This window comes from Empidonax traillii, unplaced genomic scaffold (assembly GCF_003031625.1).
Source record: "Empidonax traillii isolate 1590-97213 ecotype Southwest subspecies unplaced genomic scaffold, ASM303162v1 scaffold329:size853407, whole genome shotgun sequence".
Lineage (NCBI taxonomy): Eukaryota > Metazoa > Chordata > Aves > Passeriformes > Tyrannidae > Empidonax > Empidonax traillii.
The window spans coordinates 258885-280812 of NW_020955522.1; the positions used below are offsets into that span (position 1 = coordinate 258885).

Here is a 21928-nt window from a genome sequence, read left to right on the forward strand (position 1 = left end):
CATGTGAACCAGCACAAAATCTTGTTTTATTTCTTAATTAGAACTTTTAGCTTTTAGAAGAGCACACTGGAGTTGTGCTGGCTTTTCACACAGGGAGGAGTTTTATCCTGCTTTCTTTCTTAATCAGAAAACAGCAAATACTCTTGGTAATGTTAATGAGAACCTGGCTTACTGAATTTAGTAGGTCTGGGACTGTAATCCTGTTTTCCATGTCAATTCCTTCAACTGAAAGATTCTCTAAACAAGTTTTCATCTCCCAAGTTTCCAATGAACTGCTGTAGATCATCCAAATTATATTCTGATAATGTCCCTTCAGTATATATACATGGTTTCACTAAGCATTCCTCTCCTCTGAGACAGGAGTGTCTCTATTGAATTTGCAATCCAGGCTTTTAAATGAATCGTTTAGTTTTATGTCAAAACCATCAAGAGCATTTTAAAGGGAAAAACGATTCCTGGGAGTCAAACAAAAGTTGTTATTTATCACAAGGGATGCCAACAATTTTACCACATGATTATATCTATTTCAGAAAGGCAAAGTAGATGGAACAGTAATTGATGTCTGCCTCTCAGAGCAGACTGCTAAAACTAGTCACAATAGTCATTAAAGAAGTGACAGCATTAAGAAAATCAATATCAAACCATTGAACAGCATCTTAGAGAAATCTTTCCACACTTTCAGCAGATATTATGAACAAAGCAAAATAAGAAAGCCAATAGTCTTTGTTTTCAACTGCTTGAATGTTTGGCTGTTTTCAGCAAAATGTGTTAATGAACATTGGAAAGGTGCACATTAACATATTTGATAGAAGGTAAAATGCAATGAGGGGATTTAATCAAAGCAATGAAGGAGTCTAATTAATGCAATCAGCATTAGGTCGTGCAAATATTTTCATTGAATGCCATCTTGTAAAGCTAGTGACGTGCAGGATTCTTGCTGCTTCATGCTATGCTGATGGCTCTGCATACTAGGATCAACAAACATGTCTGGGTAAAAAGGCTACATTCATAGCTATCTTCTCACGATCCTTTAAACACAGGAAAAACAACTGAAGTTTTCCAAAAATAATGAAAATTAAGTCTGTCAATAATTATGTTACACCATGATATGTTTTTTTCCTTGTAATTTTTAAATTAATTTTAATTTTCTTTTAAGGTGTTTTTAAAATATTAAAGATAAATACTCTAAAGCATTAACTTATCTGTTTGTTTTATAGCTATGTATGTTACAGATTGTCATTTATACTAGAGTCTTTCCCACACTATTTAAGAAAGGAATCTGGTCTAGAAAAAACTTGCCTTTTTTATCTAGAAAACATTAAGTAACGGGGGGGGGGTTTAAATAAAATTATTTAGGAAAGGACGTTTTGTGTTTCTACATTCCTTAGGCATCACTTTCTGAAATGATGGTAGGAATTATAACGAAATCTAAGTGAATATTAAACAAAATATATAAGTTGGGCTAAATATCTGCTCTTCCTTCATAAGGCAAGGCTTGCAAGGCAGTATTTACTCAATTTTATAAAAAAAAATAGCTCTTTGGTTTACTTTAAGTCCTTTTGTGGGTATCAAGTTCATTTTTAGTTACAAGGATCTCAGTCCTTTCGGAAGCCAAGCATCTTTACTACCTCTAGCTTCAGCAAATCCAGAAAGACCTGGATGCTGTGTAGGAATCCCTGGAAAACAGCTGTGAAACTACATTGCAATTGCTTCAGAAGTCCCATACATATGAGCACCTAATAATTATTATGGGTTTATCACATTATGATGAGAAAGCCATCAAAAATATCTCTCTGGACTAAGCCCTATAGTCAAGTGTATGTACGCTTAAATAAACAACGGATCATTTTTGTTCATTTTTTTACAGGAGAATTTAAAAACTCAGAATCTTTCTAAATGGATTCATAAGAATAGTTTTTATTTTTCCTACCAAATATTGAAAAAATATAATAGACTGCTAGTCTTCCAGATTAAAAAAAAAAAAGGAGTAAAATTTTAATTTTAATTTTTTTAGATAGATTTGGTTAATCCTAAATTTTTGGATTTTTAAAAATCAAAATCTCATGTTGAAAAGAAAAATAGAACTGTTTATTTTTAGATTTATCATAATTAAAACTGAAATTTTCATTTTGACTTTTTTTTTTTTTTTTTTTACTGATGTGGCTGCAATTCACAAAGATTTATCTAAGTTAAACAAGACTGTTATCTGCAGCAGCAGATAATTCAGCATGTAGTGTAAAACACACTCAAGCATAGAGTACTTGGCAGGGAGCCCCACAGCTGAGCTCCAGCCATTCCTTCGTCTCTTCAGTACTAATAAAACCTGAGAAAGCAGGTTTGCACACACTTATATTTGCTGCCACCACAGTCACTACAGACTGTGGTGGGGTTCCTACATAGGTGCATTTGGACTTGATAGGTGAGTTTAGTAATTTATATATCTCTTACATAATTATTCTGTATTATTTTTTGTTATTTTATTATTATTATACAGCTGGTAGGTTTATAGTAGCTTCATAACTTAGTAAATATCCCCATGTCCTGAGCATCCCTATTCTACATCACATCCCACTCCTTCACAAGATGGCTTCAATGACCAGTCCCACTCACCATTGTAGTTTCTGCTATTGAACCAAAGCTGTTGATAAATATGTTGCAGGTAACATTTACAGGAGGACCTGCAAGTTGAACAATAAATAGAAAAATTGACAGGTTTTGTTCATGACATATATTAAGTATTGCTGTTCTCTCGCCAATGACATCATAGCACTTACCATTGTGGTTTCTGTGACTGATCCAAAACTGTTGATAAAAATATTGCAAGTAACGTTTACTGGAGGACCTGTGGAATGCAATAAAAATGTTGCAATATACATTGAAACAAAAGTAAAGATCCCTCAGCCTCCGTACAACCTGGTACAGATGTGGCTGAAAACAAGTAGAAAGTGAGTTTTCCCAAGCAGATCATGTAAATTTTGATCAAAAGAATAACATCATCAGTGCTGATTTACTTAACCTAGTTTCACTGGAAATTGTTATATAAATACACAGAACTACATCCTTGCATTTAGAGATTCACAACAGCGTTGAGTGAGGGCTTTTTTCTTATGCACTGTACCAGCACAGAATATACTTTAGCACTGCAACCACTCCTCTCTCTCTTCTCGCTTCCTCCAGGACTTAAAATTAAAAATTATCTCTCAGCATTTACTCCAATTCCCACAAGGGCCACTTTTCACATAGACTCCAGGCCCCTGAAAATCGACTTAGACAACTCTTTGTGCACCTGATCTGGAGATGTCTGGTTTGCCACAAACAGATACTTTAGCAATATCTGTTCCAGCTTGACATAACTTTTGTTAAACAGTTGTTTGTATTCTCTTTCCTCCCACCTCCTTTGCTGGTACTCAGCAGTCACTGACATGTAGCAGACTGAAGGGGACTTAATATTTAATTAGTTGTTTATTAGTCTCCTTGATTTTTTAGGCGTGATGAAATAAACAGGGGTTCTTACCTGAATTAACAAGGATTAATGCTAAATGCCTGAATTTCAGTCACAAAAAAAGTTGGTACAAGCATTTGGTATCAAGTACTTTCTTCTTTTTTCCCATTTTTATTTTTAATCATATAATTTTCCATATAAATAAAAAAAAAGTGTAGAGAATATAAATATCCACATTTAGTTTCATATTTAGATTTAGAAAAGATGGAAACACTAACACTGTCTTTTTTCTGAAAAATGGAAAGATAAAGTAATGAGCCCAGTGAAACCTAGTGCATTGTCAAGTTCCTAAGTGCTAGGCCACCCACCTTCCAGGAAACAATCATGTCGGGTTTGGGAATCCAAATCCCAATAGTAATACATTTTGAGGCTGTTAATTTCCAATGAAGTGTGTTGTTCAACTCAGTTTTTTACAAAAATTCTTTTTAAAACACTTTCTTTTTATATTGCAAATGTGTTTCCACTTTCAATACCAAGCCAACACAAAGTGAATACTTTGCTATTCTCCCCCTATATTTTCCTTTTTATTCCTTTTAATTGGTTACATTTCTACTGTCTGGGCACCTTGACTAACATATTTCTTTTCATCCAGACAAACTGAATCACTGAATCATTGTAATTGGAAAAGAAGAAATCTCTCTCTGGAGATCACCTAGTTCCCCTAGCCCATATGGTCCCAGGGCAGGATCAGGTAGAGCATGTTGCTCAGGACCATGCCACATCAGACTTTGCATATATCCAGAGATGGAAACTCCACAGCTTCTCTAGGCAACCTGTGCCTAGTCACCCTCACAGTAAAAGGTTTCTCTCATGTTTACATGGAATTTCATGTGTTTCAGCTTGTGTCCACTGCCTCTTCTCCTGTAACTAGGTACCTCTGAGATGACTCTGGCTCCATCTTCTTTACTTACACCCCATCAGTTATTCATGCATTTCAATGTGATCCCCCAGAACTTTCTTTTCACCAGGACTCAGCAATCTCAGCCCCTTCTTGTATGACAGATCCTCCAAACTTTAATTACTTTCGCGACATTTTGCTGGGCCCATAACAGTAAGTTCATGTCTCTCTCACACTGGGGAGCCCAGAGCTGGACTTAGCATTCCAGGTGTGTCTCACCAGTTCTAAGCAGAGCAAAGGGTCTCTTCCCTCAGTCTGCTGGCAGTGCTCTAATGGAGCCCAAGAGGTGATTGGCTGCCCTTGCTGCAAGGGCACATTGCTGGCTCATGTTCAACTTGGTGTAAACCAGGACCCCATGTCCTTTTCTGCAAAGCTGCATTCCAGCTGGTCATCCCCCAGATTGTTCCTGCCAAGGTGCAAGACTGCATTTCCCTTTGCTGAACACAGTGAGGTCACGTTGGCCCATATGTGCAGCCTATCCAGGTCCCTCTGAATGGCAGCACAACTCTCTAAGGCATCAACCATTCCTCCCAGTCTTGCCACTTTGTTGAGGATGCACCGTGTCTCATTATCAAGGTAATTAATGAGGATGTTAAACAGTATTGACCCAGTATCAATGCCTGTAGTACACCAGTAGTGATTGGCCTCCAGCTGGACTATGTGCTGCTGTTCACAACCCTTTAAGGATGGCAATTCAGTCAGTTTTCCATGCCCATTTAGCTAGTCTGTTCCAAGTTGTGAGTGACAGTGTCAAAAGCCTTGCTAAAGCTGAGATACACACTGTTCTCCCCTTATTCATGAAGCCTTTCAAGTCCTCATAGAAGGCAATTAGCATTGTAAGGAATGATTTGCCCTTCATAAATCCATGTTGACTACCACCAGTCATCTTCATGCCTTGAAACGGCTTCAAGAGATTTGCTCCAGGCTTTGAGGTAACACTGGCCAGACTGTAGGTCCTGTATTCTCCTCCTTGTCCCTCTCAGACATAGGCGTGACATTTTATTAACACATAATGAGGAACCTCCTCCAGTTGCCATGACCTTTCAAAGATAATTAAGAATGCAACCACCTATCTTTCATAGCACTTTCACAAAACATTCTGAGTTGGAAGGGACCGATGAGGATCACTGAGTCCAACTCTTAAGTGAATTGTTCATATGGAAACCAAAACCACAACCCTTGTGTTATTAGCACCATGTTCTACTTGTGGGTATGTCCTATGTGTTCCTGTAGACTCATATGTGTCCAGTTTGCCTAAATGCTCTGTAATCTAATTCTCCTCCACTGAGTTTTTATTGATCTGGACCTTTTCACAGGTCTCAGTGGCATGGGATTCCTGAAAACCATTCTTGATAGTAAAGACTGTAGTGAAGGAGGCATTAAGTGCCTTGGCATCTTCCTATGCTCTTTGTCAAGTTTTCTTTGATATCAAGGTGCTGTCTTGCAAAAGCCTTCATATGTGAGTATGACAGTTCCTGAGTGCCAGCAGAACCTAGTAAAGATGCTTAACTATGTTAGGAAAACATGTTTACGTATGCCAGGAAATATGCTACCACATCACAGACTGCAGTCCAGGTGTACACTGAGTAGCTACATGGTAGAGCACTGTATCTTACAAAAAAGCAAATACCTCCATTTCCCTACTCGATTATATAATTACATAGTGTCTTTTACTTCTGTTCTACTGGTAGGTGTGGAACAGTGTAAGAACTCAGCAAACTCAGTAAACAAAAGAGAGAAGATTACGTTTGTGAACACCCGAGGAACTTGAAGATAAGTCTATGGGACCTGATTCAATGCATTCCAGAATCTTGAGGAAGTTGACTGATGTACTTGCCAAAAAAGAGGAGAATGCAGATCCTGGGAACTACTGACCTGTCAGCCTCAGCCCTGTGCCTGGGAAGATCATAGAACAGATCCCCCAGAAGCTATGCTAAAGCAAATGGAGGACAGGGAGGTGATTTTGGACAGCCAGCACAGTTTCACCAAGGAAAAGTCCTGCGTGCCCAATGTGGTAGCTTTCTATAGTGGACAAGGGAAGGGCTACAGATGACAGCTATCTGGAGTTCTGTAAGGCCTTCGACACAGTACCCCACAACATCCCTCTCTGTAAATTCAAAAGGTATGTTGGCTTTGCTCAGCCTGCAGAAGAGAAGGCTCCAGGGACACCTTATTGTGGCCTTTCAATACTTAAAGCAGGCCTGTAAGAAAGATGGGAACAAACCTTTCAGCAGGCCATGCTGCAGTAGAACAAGGGGTAATGGTTTTAAACTAAAACAGACTCCATCCTATAAGATTTTCCTAATTTAATAGTTCATTTAAAATGAAAGCAGTAAACTTCTGTGAAGTACAGCCAAGGTTTGAGAACACAATCTAAAACTATTCAAAGGCAATGGAAAACTTTAATTTGACCTTACTGCTTAAAATATAAAAAGAGCTGACATTACCCATAAAAAAATTAAGCAAAGTATACTTTATAATTAAATCTTTTTCTCCCCCTGCTTTTCCTTTCATCACCTCCAATGCAACAAGGTGCCTTTCAGGGCACATTCAAGATAATAAAAGTGATCTTTGAGTCTTAAGGGAAATGTCTGTTTCTTGAAAGGATGGAGGAAAAAAACAAAACGAAACAAAACAAAACAAAACAAGCCCAAACCAGGCAGCTAATGCTCAAATCAACCAGGAAGTAGATGTCTGGTATTCTGATAAACAGCTAAGATATCACTTCTGTTCCCTGCAGCTCTCTTTTCCCTGCTTCCCCAGAGGGTCTGCTACTGCTGCTGCTGCTAGTCAGTAGGACTCTCTGATACACTGCCTTCTTGAAAAACCCTGACCTTATAACATCATACACCTCCTGTGACCTTGGGACACCTAGCACTTACAGGAACTTGACACTCATCTGCTCACCATAACCACATGAAATCTGAATATATCGAATATTCCCCTGAATTTGCTGTGGCATATTGCCTCAAAAGTCCTGTACCAAAGTGTCTATGATCTTGTTGCCATCTGGCTAGAGAATGAATCCTATCCTTATCAGCTGCCTGAGGGGGTGAACCCATCCCAATGTGTGGGAATGTTCCCATATGGAGTGATGAGCGCCAAAAGAAGTACATTTGAGCCCCATCCAGCTCCTAACTCCAGCCTTTGCTAAATATTCTCCAGCATTGGTAGCACACAGCCAGAAATCTGCCTTCATTTCATACATTCTTGAGAAGATTTACTTGTACTCTTGCCCTGTAGATCATCCTAACTGCAACTAATCATATCTGTATCCTCAAGTTCATCCTGGCTCTTGTCTTTTTTGGTGTAGAGTTATCAGTTTGCACCTGGCAGCCTTCTTCTCTTCACAATAATTTCAACCATATAGTTAAATTGTCCTTAGTGGGAATATTATAATCATACAAGAGATTTAAAATTATACCTGTGCACTTGCCAATTTTCTTTGATATGTGTATTTATTAAGGGATTTTGTAAGGAAAACTAAAGTACAGTACACACGCAGTGAACTGTGGACAACACAGAGAGATGCAAAAGAAAAATTAAAGATAATGAGGTAAAACCATCTTATGGAATGACATATTGGCAATATATTTACAGATCTGCGAAGAATCTTGTGTCTTTTTCTATACACAGTATTTCCTGTCTACCTTCTCATTTTGTCTCTTGCACCAATGCAACATCTCAAATGTTTTATTTTGTTTCATATACAGGTGAGCCAAAATCTCCTTCTCCCCTTACTACAGACCAGGACTGTTTCAGAAGCCTAAAATCAATCCCATCTGGGTGGGGAGATAGAGCAGGGAACCAGGAAAAGGACAAAGAAGCAAAGGGGAGAGGCAGTGATCCCACCAGGGACTGAGAATCCTGTCATCTTGGGGCAGGGATTTCATGTCTGAGCTCAAATGAAGGACATGATCGAAATGTGGGTGAGGGCAGGACAAAGACCCAGATGCCAACCTAAGCACCAGTAACACACACCTTAGGACAGCAGGGTATGGTAGAGGAACTTCTTGGAGATGGTTTTTTAATTGCCAGTACTGGAGACAGTTGGGGGTTCAGCAACCATTTATCCCAACCAAACTGAACAGCCTCCAACACAGTCTTTATGAGAACTGAAACAGAGCTAACCCTATAGAGGGCTCTGCTTCTGCAGCTGAAGTACTACAGGTGTCTGAATTACTGCTTCAAGAGCTTGCCAATCCATCTCTTCATGGTTCTGCAGGTACATCCCTGTAAGTCAGACAGCAAGGGCGAACGGCTGCTGGGACACCTCAGCTGGCCATGGTCATTAGACAGGAACAAGTTACTCATCATCCTAGCTTCCTCCCTGCTCAGAGTGTGGCAGACAGGAGAAAGACTGGAGCTATTAAAGCAAGCTCAGCCAGTCCTGTGGCCAGAGACCATGGATATTGGGCCAGGAAGAGAAAGGCAGCTTTGATGCACTGGAAAGTTCCTCTAAGTCACAGGGATTCTGCAGCTACACCAGAAGCAGTGCAGCTTGCACACTTGTTTTCAAGGACCTGTATAATGGATAGCCCAAACCCTGATGAGAAAATTCTCAAGATTTAAGGAGTTTGCATAAGGTTCTTGTAAGAAAGCAGGAGACAGACCACAGGTAGTCGTTATTGCAAGCACCTAGGTAGGACTTCTCTCTTTGCCTATCATTCTGCCTCAGGGCAAAACCAATGTTTTCCTCTATTTAAATATCATCATCTCATTAGAGTGTTAACAGCTTAGTCACAGGAGGCAATATTAATGGCACCAATACAACATAGTTACCCTAAGGCTTACAAATCACAGTGACATTTTTTTGTTGGGGAGTGATGGCTTTCATTTATAAGGTTGTCTTTCTATGGCATTTCTGTCAAGTGCATCACCCTGACTGCCTAAGTATAATCATATCCAGTAAACAGAGAATTTCTTCTTCTTTAGAAATGTTCAACATAATCCAATGTGAATTATTAAGCTTATGTCACTTGTTATTCATTGATAAAAACTGCACCCACTAAACAAACAAACAAACAAAACTTCAAATTAAAAAAAAAAACAATGCAAAAATCATAAGCTTAGAGATCTCAAGAAATGCAGTAGTTGTATGGTACTTTGCACTGATGCAATTTGCTGGTAAAATCAAATAAAGACAAAATTATTGTTCTGCTTCATCAAGCCAAAACAAACATCCTCTGAAAGTTCAACTGTCATGTATAATAACCTAGCTTTCTGAGAATGCCATTTCTCCCAGTAGGAATATGGTAGTGGTTTTGGTTGCCTGCTGGTGCATCTAAGACTCAGAATCATATTCTGTGTAATCAATATATATTTATGATCAACAGAATAAGGCTAAGAGTCACAAAAAGTATTTATAAAACCAGAGAAAAACCTGAAGTGATCTTTAGATGCCTAAATTCTTTTCAGGACTCTCATTCCTATTGATATCACTCAGTCCCAATATTACCAATATCTGACAAGTATATGTGAGCAACACGACTTATGACAACAGTGTCCTACAGACTGGGGGAGACACAACACACCTACAGCAGGTGAGAGATGGAGGTAATGCTGAATGGAATCAGCAGGAAAGCACTACAGGTAGCAAAAAGTACAATTTTTCCCTAGTTCCTGCTGCCTATTTCCAGAAGTGCACATGCAGGCACACACACAAATACAATTGAACAAAGTAACATGACGAGAACTCTACTCACACATCAAGATTTAAGCTCCTTCCCTTGCTTCCTTGATAAAGCACTTGAGCAAGACTATGGCCTTATGACACAACCTGGATATAAAAAGGGCATGCAGTATTCCAGAATTGAAAGCTCTTCCTCAGCAAAATACCACTGAGGCCTCACAAGACAAATACTCAAGTGATTACCAGGTTCAGGTGATTACAGAAAGAGTCATAGAAAGAAAATTCTCTGGAGTAAGTACAGCTAAAGCCATCTCTCTATATATACATTGACTCAGTTTGAGCTCAAACAGTGAGTAGCCAATTTCTGAAGTGGTATGTGAGTTTTCAGCTGTGGGACTATTGCTGAATGTAACAGGAGTCATGCCGGTAAAATCCTATCAGCGTTCCGAGGAAGGAGAATCCCTGCTAAGATGCACTTTTTTGTGCCTTAAAGCGCTTGTGAAAATTGTTGGATTCTCATGCTTCACATTCAGTGAATGCTTTTGTCCACAGACCCAATTCTGGAAGAGGAAGGTAAGTCTCACACTACAAAACCTCTTCAGTTCTGCATTTGGCATTACAGGATAGTCCATATGATGTGTTCATTCTTCCCTGACTCTTTCTGCTGAGGCTGATAACAGAAACATATATTACTGTCAGCTCTGAGTTACAGTGGGATATATCCACATAGGTTATCTAATAGACACAGCACAATTTTCAGGCACTATTTTATTTCACTGCACAAACCAGGATTTCAGAAAAGAAAAGCCCTTCAAACAGTTGACAAGTTCCTGATTTACCCAGCTAACCCGAGCTAGTCTACAAAGAATATACAGCCACAGCAGTCACAACAGATTGTATAAATGTGCTAGATCTGCCTTTCATGTGGGTAGTGTGAGGGACGGTACCAAGGTAGTCATGGCAGGCTGGAATTCACTGGAGGCCATTAACCTCAGCATGTGCTGAGCTCTGTATCATCTCGGTGTGGTGCAAAGCACCTCTGAGCAAATTACTTAAAAGCTAACTCAGACATTTCTACACAACTCGCAGCAATAGTTGTGACTGAGCACAGGCAGTCCCAGAGCTAAAGTCTTCCATGTGCAAATGAGACCATGGAAATAAATCTAAAAAACAGTGATTCAGAAATCTAACATGTGGAAACTTCCCACTGAAACTACAAGCTTACAGTGCAAAGTTACTTAGTATTTATGTTAACTTTAAAAATATTCAAATCAATGCTTTATTTTTTCATATGTCCATTAAACTCTTTTTCTTTCTCTGAGCTTTGCACCAGTCTTTCAAATCTTTCCATTCCATGTCATGACAAGCACCTCACTGCAAGGCATCTCCTTTTAAAGTTTTTCTTCTTCCAATGCGCTAGAGCAATGGACAATATTTGGGGAAATTGAATTTGCTTTTCTTTTGACATGAACAGATCCAGGCACCTATTTCTTTTCTTATCACAGAACAGTTCTCACTGACGTGGCTCTCAGCCTCACTGCAAGCAGCTGGCAGAGACTCTCCTCACATCTGGTCCTGAGAAACTGCTAGGTTGCTTTGCATTAAGGAAGACAAGAGCTCTTCACTACTGATCAGCATGTGAGCTGCAAAATGTGTGCAGAGGCCTGGGACATTGTTCAGATAAACTCCTCTGGGTAATTTTATTATGAATAATATTTCAAGAAGCCAGAGTAACCAACTCATCTAACAGACTGCAAGTGTCTGCTGAGAAGGCAGGAGGGACAACATACTTAATGAAAAAAAAAACAAAAAATTGAAATGTTTGCAACCAGCCTTGGTTTCTATTTTTAGTCAGAAATAACTGCTTCATTTTCCTTGGCATACTCACCTCAAAACATTTCTTTAAAAAGAAACTTTACTTTTTTTCCTTCCTCTCTAAATATATCTTACTTTGTTCCTTCTCTGTGATTCTGATCTTATGTTGCAAAAATTAATGGAAGCTTAGTTGTAAGTGTCACTAGCTACAGTCTCAAATACTGGGTTTGGTCAATACCTCTCTCTCTGGCCACAGAGATGACTCAGAATCGATTTTAACTCCTTTCTTGTTCCTCTGGGCCTCAGACATTCACTTTATTTCATAATTCTGCCAGCTTTTCCTTTACTGCCTCCATAATGTTCCTGGCTTTACTATCTGAAGAAAGAAAGCAGCTTGGGTGACTAACATGATGGAGCAGACATTGATTTATGGCTGCTATGGAATTGTACACCAAATGATACATGGGACACAGATGAACAACGGGATTTAGACAAATGGAATGGCTCATAGATATGGAGAAATGACAACAGAAACGGTCGGGAGCTGGTATGGATGTCAATCAGCAACAGGTCAGAGACACACTGACCCATCTACTCACTAAGTAGTACTATAGTACTAACAAAGTAAAATTTTCCTTTTATTTTCAAACCTTTCCCATTTTTTACCTCCTTACAGTTCAACTCATTTCCATAAAATCTGTGCAAAAGATTATTTTGAAATAAATTCCTCTGTCCTGACTCTCCCCTTCAATGCTCCCATCATCTGATCTGTTGCCTGTTTAACTCAGACTCCTATCCTTCTCCTTCACACATCATTTCCTTTGGGAAGTTCCTATCTGGTTGCACACATCATAAATTCCAAAAAGGAACTGTCTTTTTACTGCAGGACATCCTTAAGGTACTTTTTGGGTGTCTTTCACAGGCAGTTTTTTCAGTCATTGTTTCTTCCTATATATAAAAACGGCTGTAAGAATGGGAAGGGAATAAGAACTCTTCACCAGCCTAGAAAATAAGCATCCTATAAACTGACTGGCTTACTTTTTTATCAATACCAAACCAGCTTTCTGATGTAGGATGCTCACTGCCTTGCTGTGAGCAGCATCACATGGCTCTCACATAGGCTCAGGGCTCTGCTGACATAAACCACCTTGCAGGGTCAGGGCATCTAGTCTTTTTTTGGATTCTACCACCATCAGTCATGCCGACCAGAAGTCTTCTGCAAATGAGACTATATCCACACTGAGAACTTATTGACCTGAATTGAATCTGTCTCTAATTATTCATAACTTTGATAAGTCAAAATTTTATTTCATTAAAAAAACAAGGAATAAAAATCTGGTTTTAACAGATTGTGTGTGCTTTACCTCACACAAAACACACCTCAAAAGTGTGACAAAACCAAAATTCTCAGGAGTACAGAGCCAAAGAGCTGCAAAATTCTCCCAGATGCTTATTTTAGGATAGTTCCTATAAACAGACTGGCCAAAGGCTTTTAACACCTCAGACTGCTCCATCTGATGGGATATCACTGTCTGGAAAGGAAAATTGCTGCACTCTGAAGCTCTTACGTGGAGTGAACACATCTTCATTTTTACTTTTACATGGGGAGAGTATGTGCATGTGCTCATGCCCAGGCAACAGGCTACAACCATATCTGGAAAAAAAAACATGTGCTCCTTGTTTGGCATCATGTATATAAGTTGCATCTCTTCAACAACTGCTTTAAATTGCAGTGTGAGAGTTTATAACAGCATTCCAAGCACAACTGTTCCGTTATTTTATTTATTATTTAGGACTAAACCTTTATCAGACATAATAAACAGTACAAGAAGAAATAGCAATTCTGTTAAGATGGTTTCATAGCCTGAGACACAGACATAAAAACAACACACGCTGGGATTAGAGGCAGCCGAACATAATGAGTACTGATCTGGTAAATTTTAATCCTAGGTTTTCCCTGACTAATTATGCCAGTTTAAGGAAAGTATTTAGCCTCTTCTCAGACGTATTTCCCCAAGTACAAAAGCGAAGGATATAACCCATATTTGTGCTCCTGGGATAGAGAAAGAACAACTTTGTTCGTGCAGTGTCTGAGCGTTGGTTACCAAGCTTTAAGGGAAAGTGCCCAGAAATCAGCTATTTGCAGATCTGTCCCATTGCTTCTATGCAGCCTTGTGCTTTGGATGCACAGACACACACAGGTAGGAATTATTAGCTTTCAGAGAAGAGCATCATACTGCTACAATGCTTCCCTGGACAGTCTACTGTCTGTTATAGCCAAAAAGACCTCAGCTCCATAGCAGACAGAAGGAGCTGCAGCGTCTGGTGCTTTGATTTGTAATACCCAGGCCCTTGTAGAGGAACCTTAAGAGCCTCATACAGTTCATCAGCAGAACATGAGGCCTCAGCACAGTGGGCTACCACTTGCAGAGAGCAAATAATATAAAACGGGCTCTTTCTGGGCCTTCCTTACACTGATTCTCAGAAGGGTTGAGGTATTTAATTCAGGATCCACTGCTCAGACCACTCTGTACCAGGTCACCATATACTACCTCACTTTGAAAAATCAGTCAAGAATTTCAGTCTAGCCTTTTAAAACACAGACAGTTTTGCAGCTAATAATGAAGCTTTGAGAGATTTCATGCTTCTACACCTGGGTACCCAGCAAGCCATGTAGCAAAGCACTTAGGACACAATATTTGGAGAAAGAGAGAGAAAGTGCACTCACAGACATTTATTTCTTAGTGGTTGGGGAAATTATCAGGAAAACTGAGAGAAGTCCTGGATCTCAAACCCTGTCCTTATGACATTTTCTGTAACAGTTACATCAGCTGCCTCCAAGGTGTACCGGCTACAACAGGCACTTCTGTGTATCATATCAAAGTGGTCAAGAGGCTCTTCCCTCTAAAGACAAGCAGCTACATCGCAAGATTGAAAAGTAATGTTTCCTTTGTAGTTTTTCCCTGGGCTTAGTTAAGTTCGAAAAATAGACCTCTCAGAATCATCCTTTGGATCAGATACTGAACCCTTTAAACTGAGGGAAAACTGAACTGAAAATCTTCTGTGTATTGTAGAGGAAGGCAAGCCACTCACAGACACTGTTTTCAGGTGGGAGTATGGGGGTTTAAGCAATTATATATTTACACTGAGAGGAATCCCTTTCCTGTGGAATATAAGGCAGGCTCTGAGATACCTGGTTCGTATAGGGGGATGGAGGTGGAGAAGTGCCTCATCAGAGAGCCCGAATTTGGGTTAGGAGTGAGGAGGGTGCTAGGTGAGGCAGAACTGAGAGAATCTGAGGAACTTTAAAGTAAACATTAATGCACTGCCAGTTACACAGAAGGTAGACCAGGGATTTCCTGGGAAGGTTGGTTTGGGGCTCATATTCCATCTAAATCCTGTTTTAAATGTTTTCTTCTTTTATTGACTCATGAAGCCTTTATGTTTCCACCCTTCCCATCTGCTGACACATAGGTGAGGCATAAGGAGTAATCAGTATGTCTTCAAGACCTGGCAGTAGCTGAGGATTTCTGGTAGCTAGCACAGTTCAATTAAGCCACTAGGCTGCTCTGATTTATTCTTCATAAGAAACTGAATGCTTGGTGAATTAGACCTTTCTGTCATGTACTGTACTGCTCAGATCTTGTAGTTTTCAGAATCATAGCCTATATATTTCTGTAAACTTTAAATTTTAATCATGGACTTGGTATTTATGATTTTGGCTGGTCACTATTTATGCCAGACATTATGCACCCTTTATCTTAGAGCTGTGTCCCACCAAATACCACCATGTCTGCATCATCTGGGGGGCTCCTCTCTGCAGACTATTAAAATCACTCATTTCTGTGAAAAACTGTGAAATGAGCATTTGGAAGATGAACTATCAAAATACACATTTTCTGATGATTCAATCAGAGATTTATATGGACCCATAGCCCATGGGCAAACAGCCAAGAACCCCACTGGTGCACACAGAGGGAGGGTGGCAATAATGCAGAAGAACAGCGGCTTGAAATGGAAAGGACCTGCAGGAGAAAGAAACTTCCCCTAAAGCCTAAGGTGCCCTCAGAGAACAGCTTCACCCCAGCCAGCAAGTCATCTTCATATGGAGCTCAGCTTAAATGCCTCCATTCAAACACATATAGCATGGGGAAGAAACAAGATGAATTACAGATGTGGGCACATCTGCAGGGCTGTGATCTCACTAGCATCATGGAGATGTGGTGGGATGGCTCTGTGACTGGAATTTTGGAATGGAAGGATACAGACTCTTTAGGAAGGACAGGGGAGATAAGGAAAGGGTGTCTCCCTCTAACTCAGTGGCCAGCTGAAGTGCATGGATCTCTGCCTGGAGATGAATAAGGAGGTGATCAAGAGCGTATGGGTCAGGATTAAAGGGACAGGTGACATTTATAGTGGACGTAGGTGACATTACAGTCTGCTACAGGTCACTCAATCAGGAAGTTCAAGTGGATGAGGTCCTTACAGTTAAGGGCACCTTCACATTCTCAAATCCTGGCCCTCATGAGGGACTTCAATCACCCTGACATTTTTTGGAGGGACAGCACAGCATGGCATGAACAATCCAAGAGGTTCTTGGAATGTGTTGATGTTAATTTCCTTCTCAAAGTGATAGAGAAGCCAAGTGAGCCAAGGTGCTATGCTGGACCTTATTCTTACCACCAAGAAGGGGCTGATGAAGAATGTGAAGAATGTGAATGAAGAGCTGCCTTGGCTTCAATGATCATGGAATGATAGAGTTTGGATCTGTAGGGGAGAGAAGAGGTTGTACAGCAAGCTCACTACCCTGGACTTCAGGAGAGCATACTCTGGTCTCTTCAAGGACCTGCTTGGTAGAGTGTCATTGGATAGTGCCCTATATGGAAAGAGGGGCCCAAGAAAGATGGTTAATATTCAAGGATTGCCTCCTCCAAGCTCAGGTACAACACAGCCGAAGAAAGAGTAAGTCAGGAAAAAATGTGAGGAGGCTTGTGTTGATGAGCAAGCAGCTTCTGGGCAAACGAAGGCCCAGAGAGTGCTCAAGCAGGGGAAGGTAGTCTGGGAGAAGTACAGAGAAATTGTCGGAGTAGCCAGGGATCAGGTTAAGAATGCTAAAGCCCCACAGAATTAAAACTTGCCAGAGATAACAAGGGCAACAAGAAAAGCTTCTATAGGCACATTGGTGAAAATAGGAGTGCTACGTAAAATGTGGGTCCTCTCTGTAAGAAAACGGGAGACCTGGTTACCCATGGTCATGGAGAAGGCTGAGATACTCAACGACTTTTTTTGCCTCAATCTTCACCAGCAAGTGCTCCAGTCACACCACCCGAGTCACAGAAGGCAAAGGCAGGAACTGGGAGAATGAAAAACCACCCACTGTAGGAGAAGACGGGGTTTGAGACAATTTAAGGAACTTGAAGATGACAAAATCCATAAGACCTGATGAGATACACTTGTGGGTCCTAAGGGAAGTGGTAGAGGAAATGGTTAGGCCGCTATCTATCATACTTGAGAAGTCATGGCAGTCCAGTGAAGTTCTAACTGATTGAAAAAAGGGAAACATAACCCACGTTTTTAAAAAGGGAGTGAGGAAGTCTCAGGGACCTAGAGGCCAGTCAGTCTCACCTCTATGCCCTGCAAGTTACTGGAGCAGATCCTCCTGAAAACTATATTAAGACACACAGAAAATAAGGAGATGATATTGACAGCCAGCACGACTTCACTAAAGGCAAATCATACCTGACAAATTTGATGGCTTTCTGTGATGGGCTACAGCACTGGTAGACGAGGAGAGAGCAACTGATGCCGTCTACTTGGACTTGTGCAAAGCATTTGACACTGTCCTGGACAACATCCTTGGCTCTAAATTGGAGAGACATGACTTTGATGGATGGATCACTCAGTGGATAAGGAACTGGCTACATGGTCTCACTCAAAGAGTTGCAGTCAAAGGTTCAGTGTTCAAGTGGAGACTAGAGATGAGTTGTATTCCTCAGGGGTCAGTACAGGGACTGGTTTTGCTTAACATCTTTGTTGGTGACATGGACAGTGGGTCTGAGTGCACCCTCAGCAAGTTGTCTCATGACACCCAGCTGTGTGGTGTGGTTGAAATGCTGGATGCAAGGGATGCCATCCAGAGTGATATTAACAGGTTTGCTAGGTGGGCCTGTGTAAACCTCATGAAGTTCAACAAGGCCAAATGCAAGATCCTGCATGTGGGTTGGGGAAATCCCAAGCACAAGTGCAGGCTGGGCAGAGAACAGATTGAAAACAACCCTGAGGAGAAAGACTTGGACATGACCCAGCAGTGTGCACTTGCAGCCCAGAAAGCCAGCCCTATCCTGGGCTGCATCAAAAGCAGCATGGCCAACAGGTCAAGGGAGGGGACTATCCCCTCTATTTCACTCTCATGTGACCCCACACGGAGTCATTGCATCCACCTCTGGCATTCTCAGCACAGGAAAGACGTGGGCTTGTTGAAATGGGTTTAGAGGAGGCCACAAAAATGATCAGAGGTCTGGAGCACCTCTTCTATGAAGACAGGCTGAGGGAGTTGGGGATGTTCATCCTGGAGAAGAGAAGTCTCTGGGAAGACTTAGAGTAGCCTTTCAGTACCTATAGGCAGCCTCCAAGAAAGCTGGAGAGGGACATTTTACAAGGGCATGTAGTGACAGGACAAGAGGTAATGTATTTAAACTTAGAGTAGGTTCAGATTATTTAGGAAGAAATTCTTTACTGTGAGGGTGGTGAAGCACTGGAATAGGTTGCCCAGAGAAGCTGTAGATGACCCATCCTTGGGTAAGTTCAAGGCCAGGTTGGATGGGGCTCTGAGTAATCTGGTCTTGCGGAAGGTGTCCCTGCCCATGGCAGGGGGGTTGGAACTAGATGATCTTCAAGGTGCCTTCCAACCCAGACCACTGTATGATTCTATTATTCTATATTCATATTTTCAGAGGGAAAAAAAAAAGGAATAAGATAATGAATCTAATAAAATTGCATATTTCTGTTTTATGAATATTTCTAGTAACTATATCACTGTATTAAATAGATTTGCAGATTATAAATGCATATACTCGTAGTAATTTATTGTACATGGTTTTATATATTCTAAACATAAACTGCATACTCTCTAAGACAGCCAAAACACAACAAGATGGTTAATGAGTGACCCAAGGGCTTTTGCTTCCGCTGTATAGAAAATTTAAATCTGAACATGACACTGGATGTGATAAAAATACCATCTCCTTTTTTGATATCAAGGGTCTTTGGCTCTGCTTTGACATTTGCTTTTCATAAATCCCCTTGGCATTTTATGTAGCAGTAAACCAGTATTCTATGACAACGACCAAATCCATTGATATCTCTTAATTAAATAATTGTTTCTGAATAAAGGCAACACACCAGTACAATATGGATCACTGTGGCCAATCTTATAAACATAAAAGAAGACCAGGACAGATCCTCAGCTTGGATGCCAAGCAGCATTGGTTAGCTTGTGCTTTACACCGCTATGTGCCTGCAGCCTTTCTGACTTGCTTTGGAAGCAGCTGGCTGCAGGAAGCTCAGACAGAGGTGCAGGGAATGAGCAAACAGTACGCAGCGCAGATAATCAGGGGGGTGCCTTGGGCTTGCTGTCTGTCCCCATTCATCTAGTAGCCTAGATATAACCTAACTAGCCCTGCAACTCACCCAGACTGTTCATGTTCTAGGAAAGAGATTCAAAATTAAAGAAAGGGAGGAATACGGGCAAGGTCCATAGCCCCCTCTTTTTTTCCCCCTAGCAGTTTAAAAAGAAACACAATTAAAAGGATACTTGCATAATTGCGATAAAAAAAAATACGTCTGAAAATGTGCATACTTAGGGCAGGGGCTGAACACCATTTCTTTAGCCTCATTTTTGTAGTTGAAGAAAAAAAAAACATAACTAAATAAACCCAGTGTCCAGCAGGTAAGTCCTTATACAGCGTCTCACTGTGCATGAGATGTGCATACACAGATTTATCTAACAACAGTGTAAAGTTTTATGTGTCTTTCATGACAGAAAATAAACCAGAAGTTTACCTTCCTAATAATGGATGCTTGGACATCTCAAGCAACCTGTATTTAGGCAGTGCAATGGTCTGGCCACATCTAAAACTGGCTCAGTAACCTCCTATCTCCTACAATGGATCTTCAGCCCAAGCCCTACAACTTGAAAGCACCAATAATATGCACTTTCTTACCACATGCTGTTGTGCCTGAACAGGACTTGAGTCTCCATTGCACTTGGCCCTTTCAGCCTTAGAACTGTGTGAAAAGTAACCCAATATAGGATACTCACAACATCTGACCTCATGGCAGCTTCCAAGAAAGCTGGAGAGTTACCAACCGCAGTGTAGCTTTGGGAAGGTTGTTAACCACTAGAGAACAAATCATTGCAGTCCCACAGACTATCTTGGTTATGCTTTTCATCTTTTATATGTTTAGATTAAGGTCAAGTTTTGCAGATAGATCCTCTTATTACGTGCATAGAAGCTGCTTTTATTTATTAAGCTTGATGCCATTAGTTTCACCCTTAAATGTAACTCAGTTTTTTCCATTCATGCTTTTTTAAACATTTCATTACTGGTCAACTCTAGGGCCAAATAAGTAAGCGATAGGCTTGAACATATGGGAAAAACTGACCCTTGCTGCCAAGGAGTTAAAGTATTAAAGTGCATAAACCATTTCCTCTAACAGTTGTCAAGCTAATTTTCAGTAAATTACTTAGTCTATGTGTTTATTATTCAGATATAAACCCATTGACTTGGTATGAAAATGACATTACGCTGCTGTAATCAGACTAATTTTTACAGCTATGGCCACTACACCCCAAAACTGCATCATTAACAAAGTAGCAGGTTTTGAGCAAGTTAATTCACACTGCATTGCACCATCCAGTGATGAGGGTAACATTAATAGGCACTGATGCCACACAGCTCCATGTAACTCCATAAAAATCTGAGTATTTCTTGGGAAATAAGGATTTAATGGGAAGGAATGAACTTAAAACATGGAATGAAATTCGGTACAAATGAAAATCACTACCATTTTCATTGCAAACATTTACCATACCAGAAGGTAACACTTTTCTGCAGCTTTTGGTGACCAACTTCTCTGCTCTCTACCCAGTGTAGGACAGCCAGCCTATTACTTAAAATATTTGGCCTAAGGGATATAGTACTGCCTATAGATAATTTATTTTTCTATCTGATAATTTCTAGCTTATATTTCTACCTTATATTTAGATTTTAAGTGGTGTTAGAAGATGAAGGTGTTAAAAAGTGGAAATAATTTAGTAACCTCTGAAGATCAACACCTGCTAGGAAATGTTAAATTCAAGTTGACTTTCCATTAGCTCCACGTTTCATGTTGTGATTAAGTTGCAGATTGATCCCTCATATCATGGAATTACATACAGTGCTCTTGAGGGAGCCTGAGTTGAATATACACTAAGCTAAGACACCACCATCCCCAGTTTGCAGCAACCAGAAGGCACATTCTTGGCTAATTTTATAACATAGATGCCCTACACTGCTATTTCTACTTTTTATTTCACTTTGAAAGCAGAGTGAGCAGTGGAGAAAGTAAAATACATAACTTCTGTTGATTTTTACCATTTAAAAAATAGAATATTAATATTAATTAGGTAAAAATGCATCAGGCAAGTCTCATCTTTTATTATATTAGAGAAACCATGCTAAACTGATGTCATAATTGAAGAAGAAACAGTAGATCAACTCACAGGGCCATGAGTATACATTTGCTGTCAACAGAAAGGCTCTCAGGGACTTCAGTTAGTGTTAGATTGCAGTCTTCATATTTACATTTAAAAGTATTCCCCTCTGTGTCCTTACACAAATTATTAGCCTATTCAGATTCAATGAAAGATAAGTGGAAGATGAAAAAGTGTGCATTAAATATCTGACAGACAGTGATTAAAGAAAGGCAATTCTGAGAGCTGGCACTATGGCACTTTGTTCTGGCTTTTTACCACAGGGATATTACCCCTCAGCGCCTGGTCATTTTGTATCCAATTGTTGCATCAAAAAGAACAAGAAAT

General features: G+C 40.2%; 1 protein-coding gene across 8 annotated transcripts in view; it reads right to left on the reverse strand.

The window, feature by feature from the left end:
- Positions 1-21928, reverse strand: part of GLRA2 (glycine receptor alpha 2) — a 124733-nt gene that overhangs the window by 96638 nt on the left and 6167 nt on the right. For 4 of the 8 annotated variants that reach the window (XM_027891740.1, XM_027891741.1, XM_027891736.1 and 1 more), the window contains exon 3: positions 2775-2842. The exons of 1 other annotated variant lie outside the window; for it this stretch is intronic. In XM_027891740.1, the coding sequence (XP_027747541.1) occupies positions 2775-2842 (68 nt within the window). Of the gene's footprint in view, positions 1-2610; positions 2679-2774; positions 2843-21928 lie in introns of all 8 variants that reach the window. 3 more of the 8 variants (XM_027891737.1, XM_027891739.1, XM_027891745.1) reach the window with 2 other exon arrangements.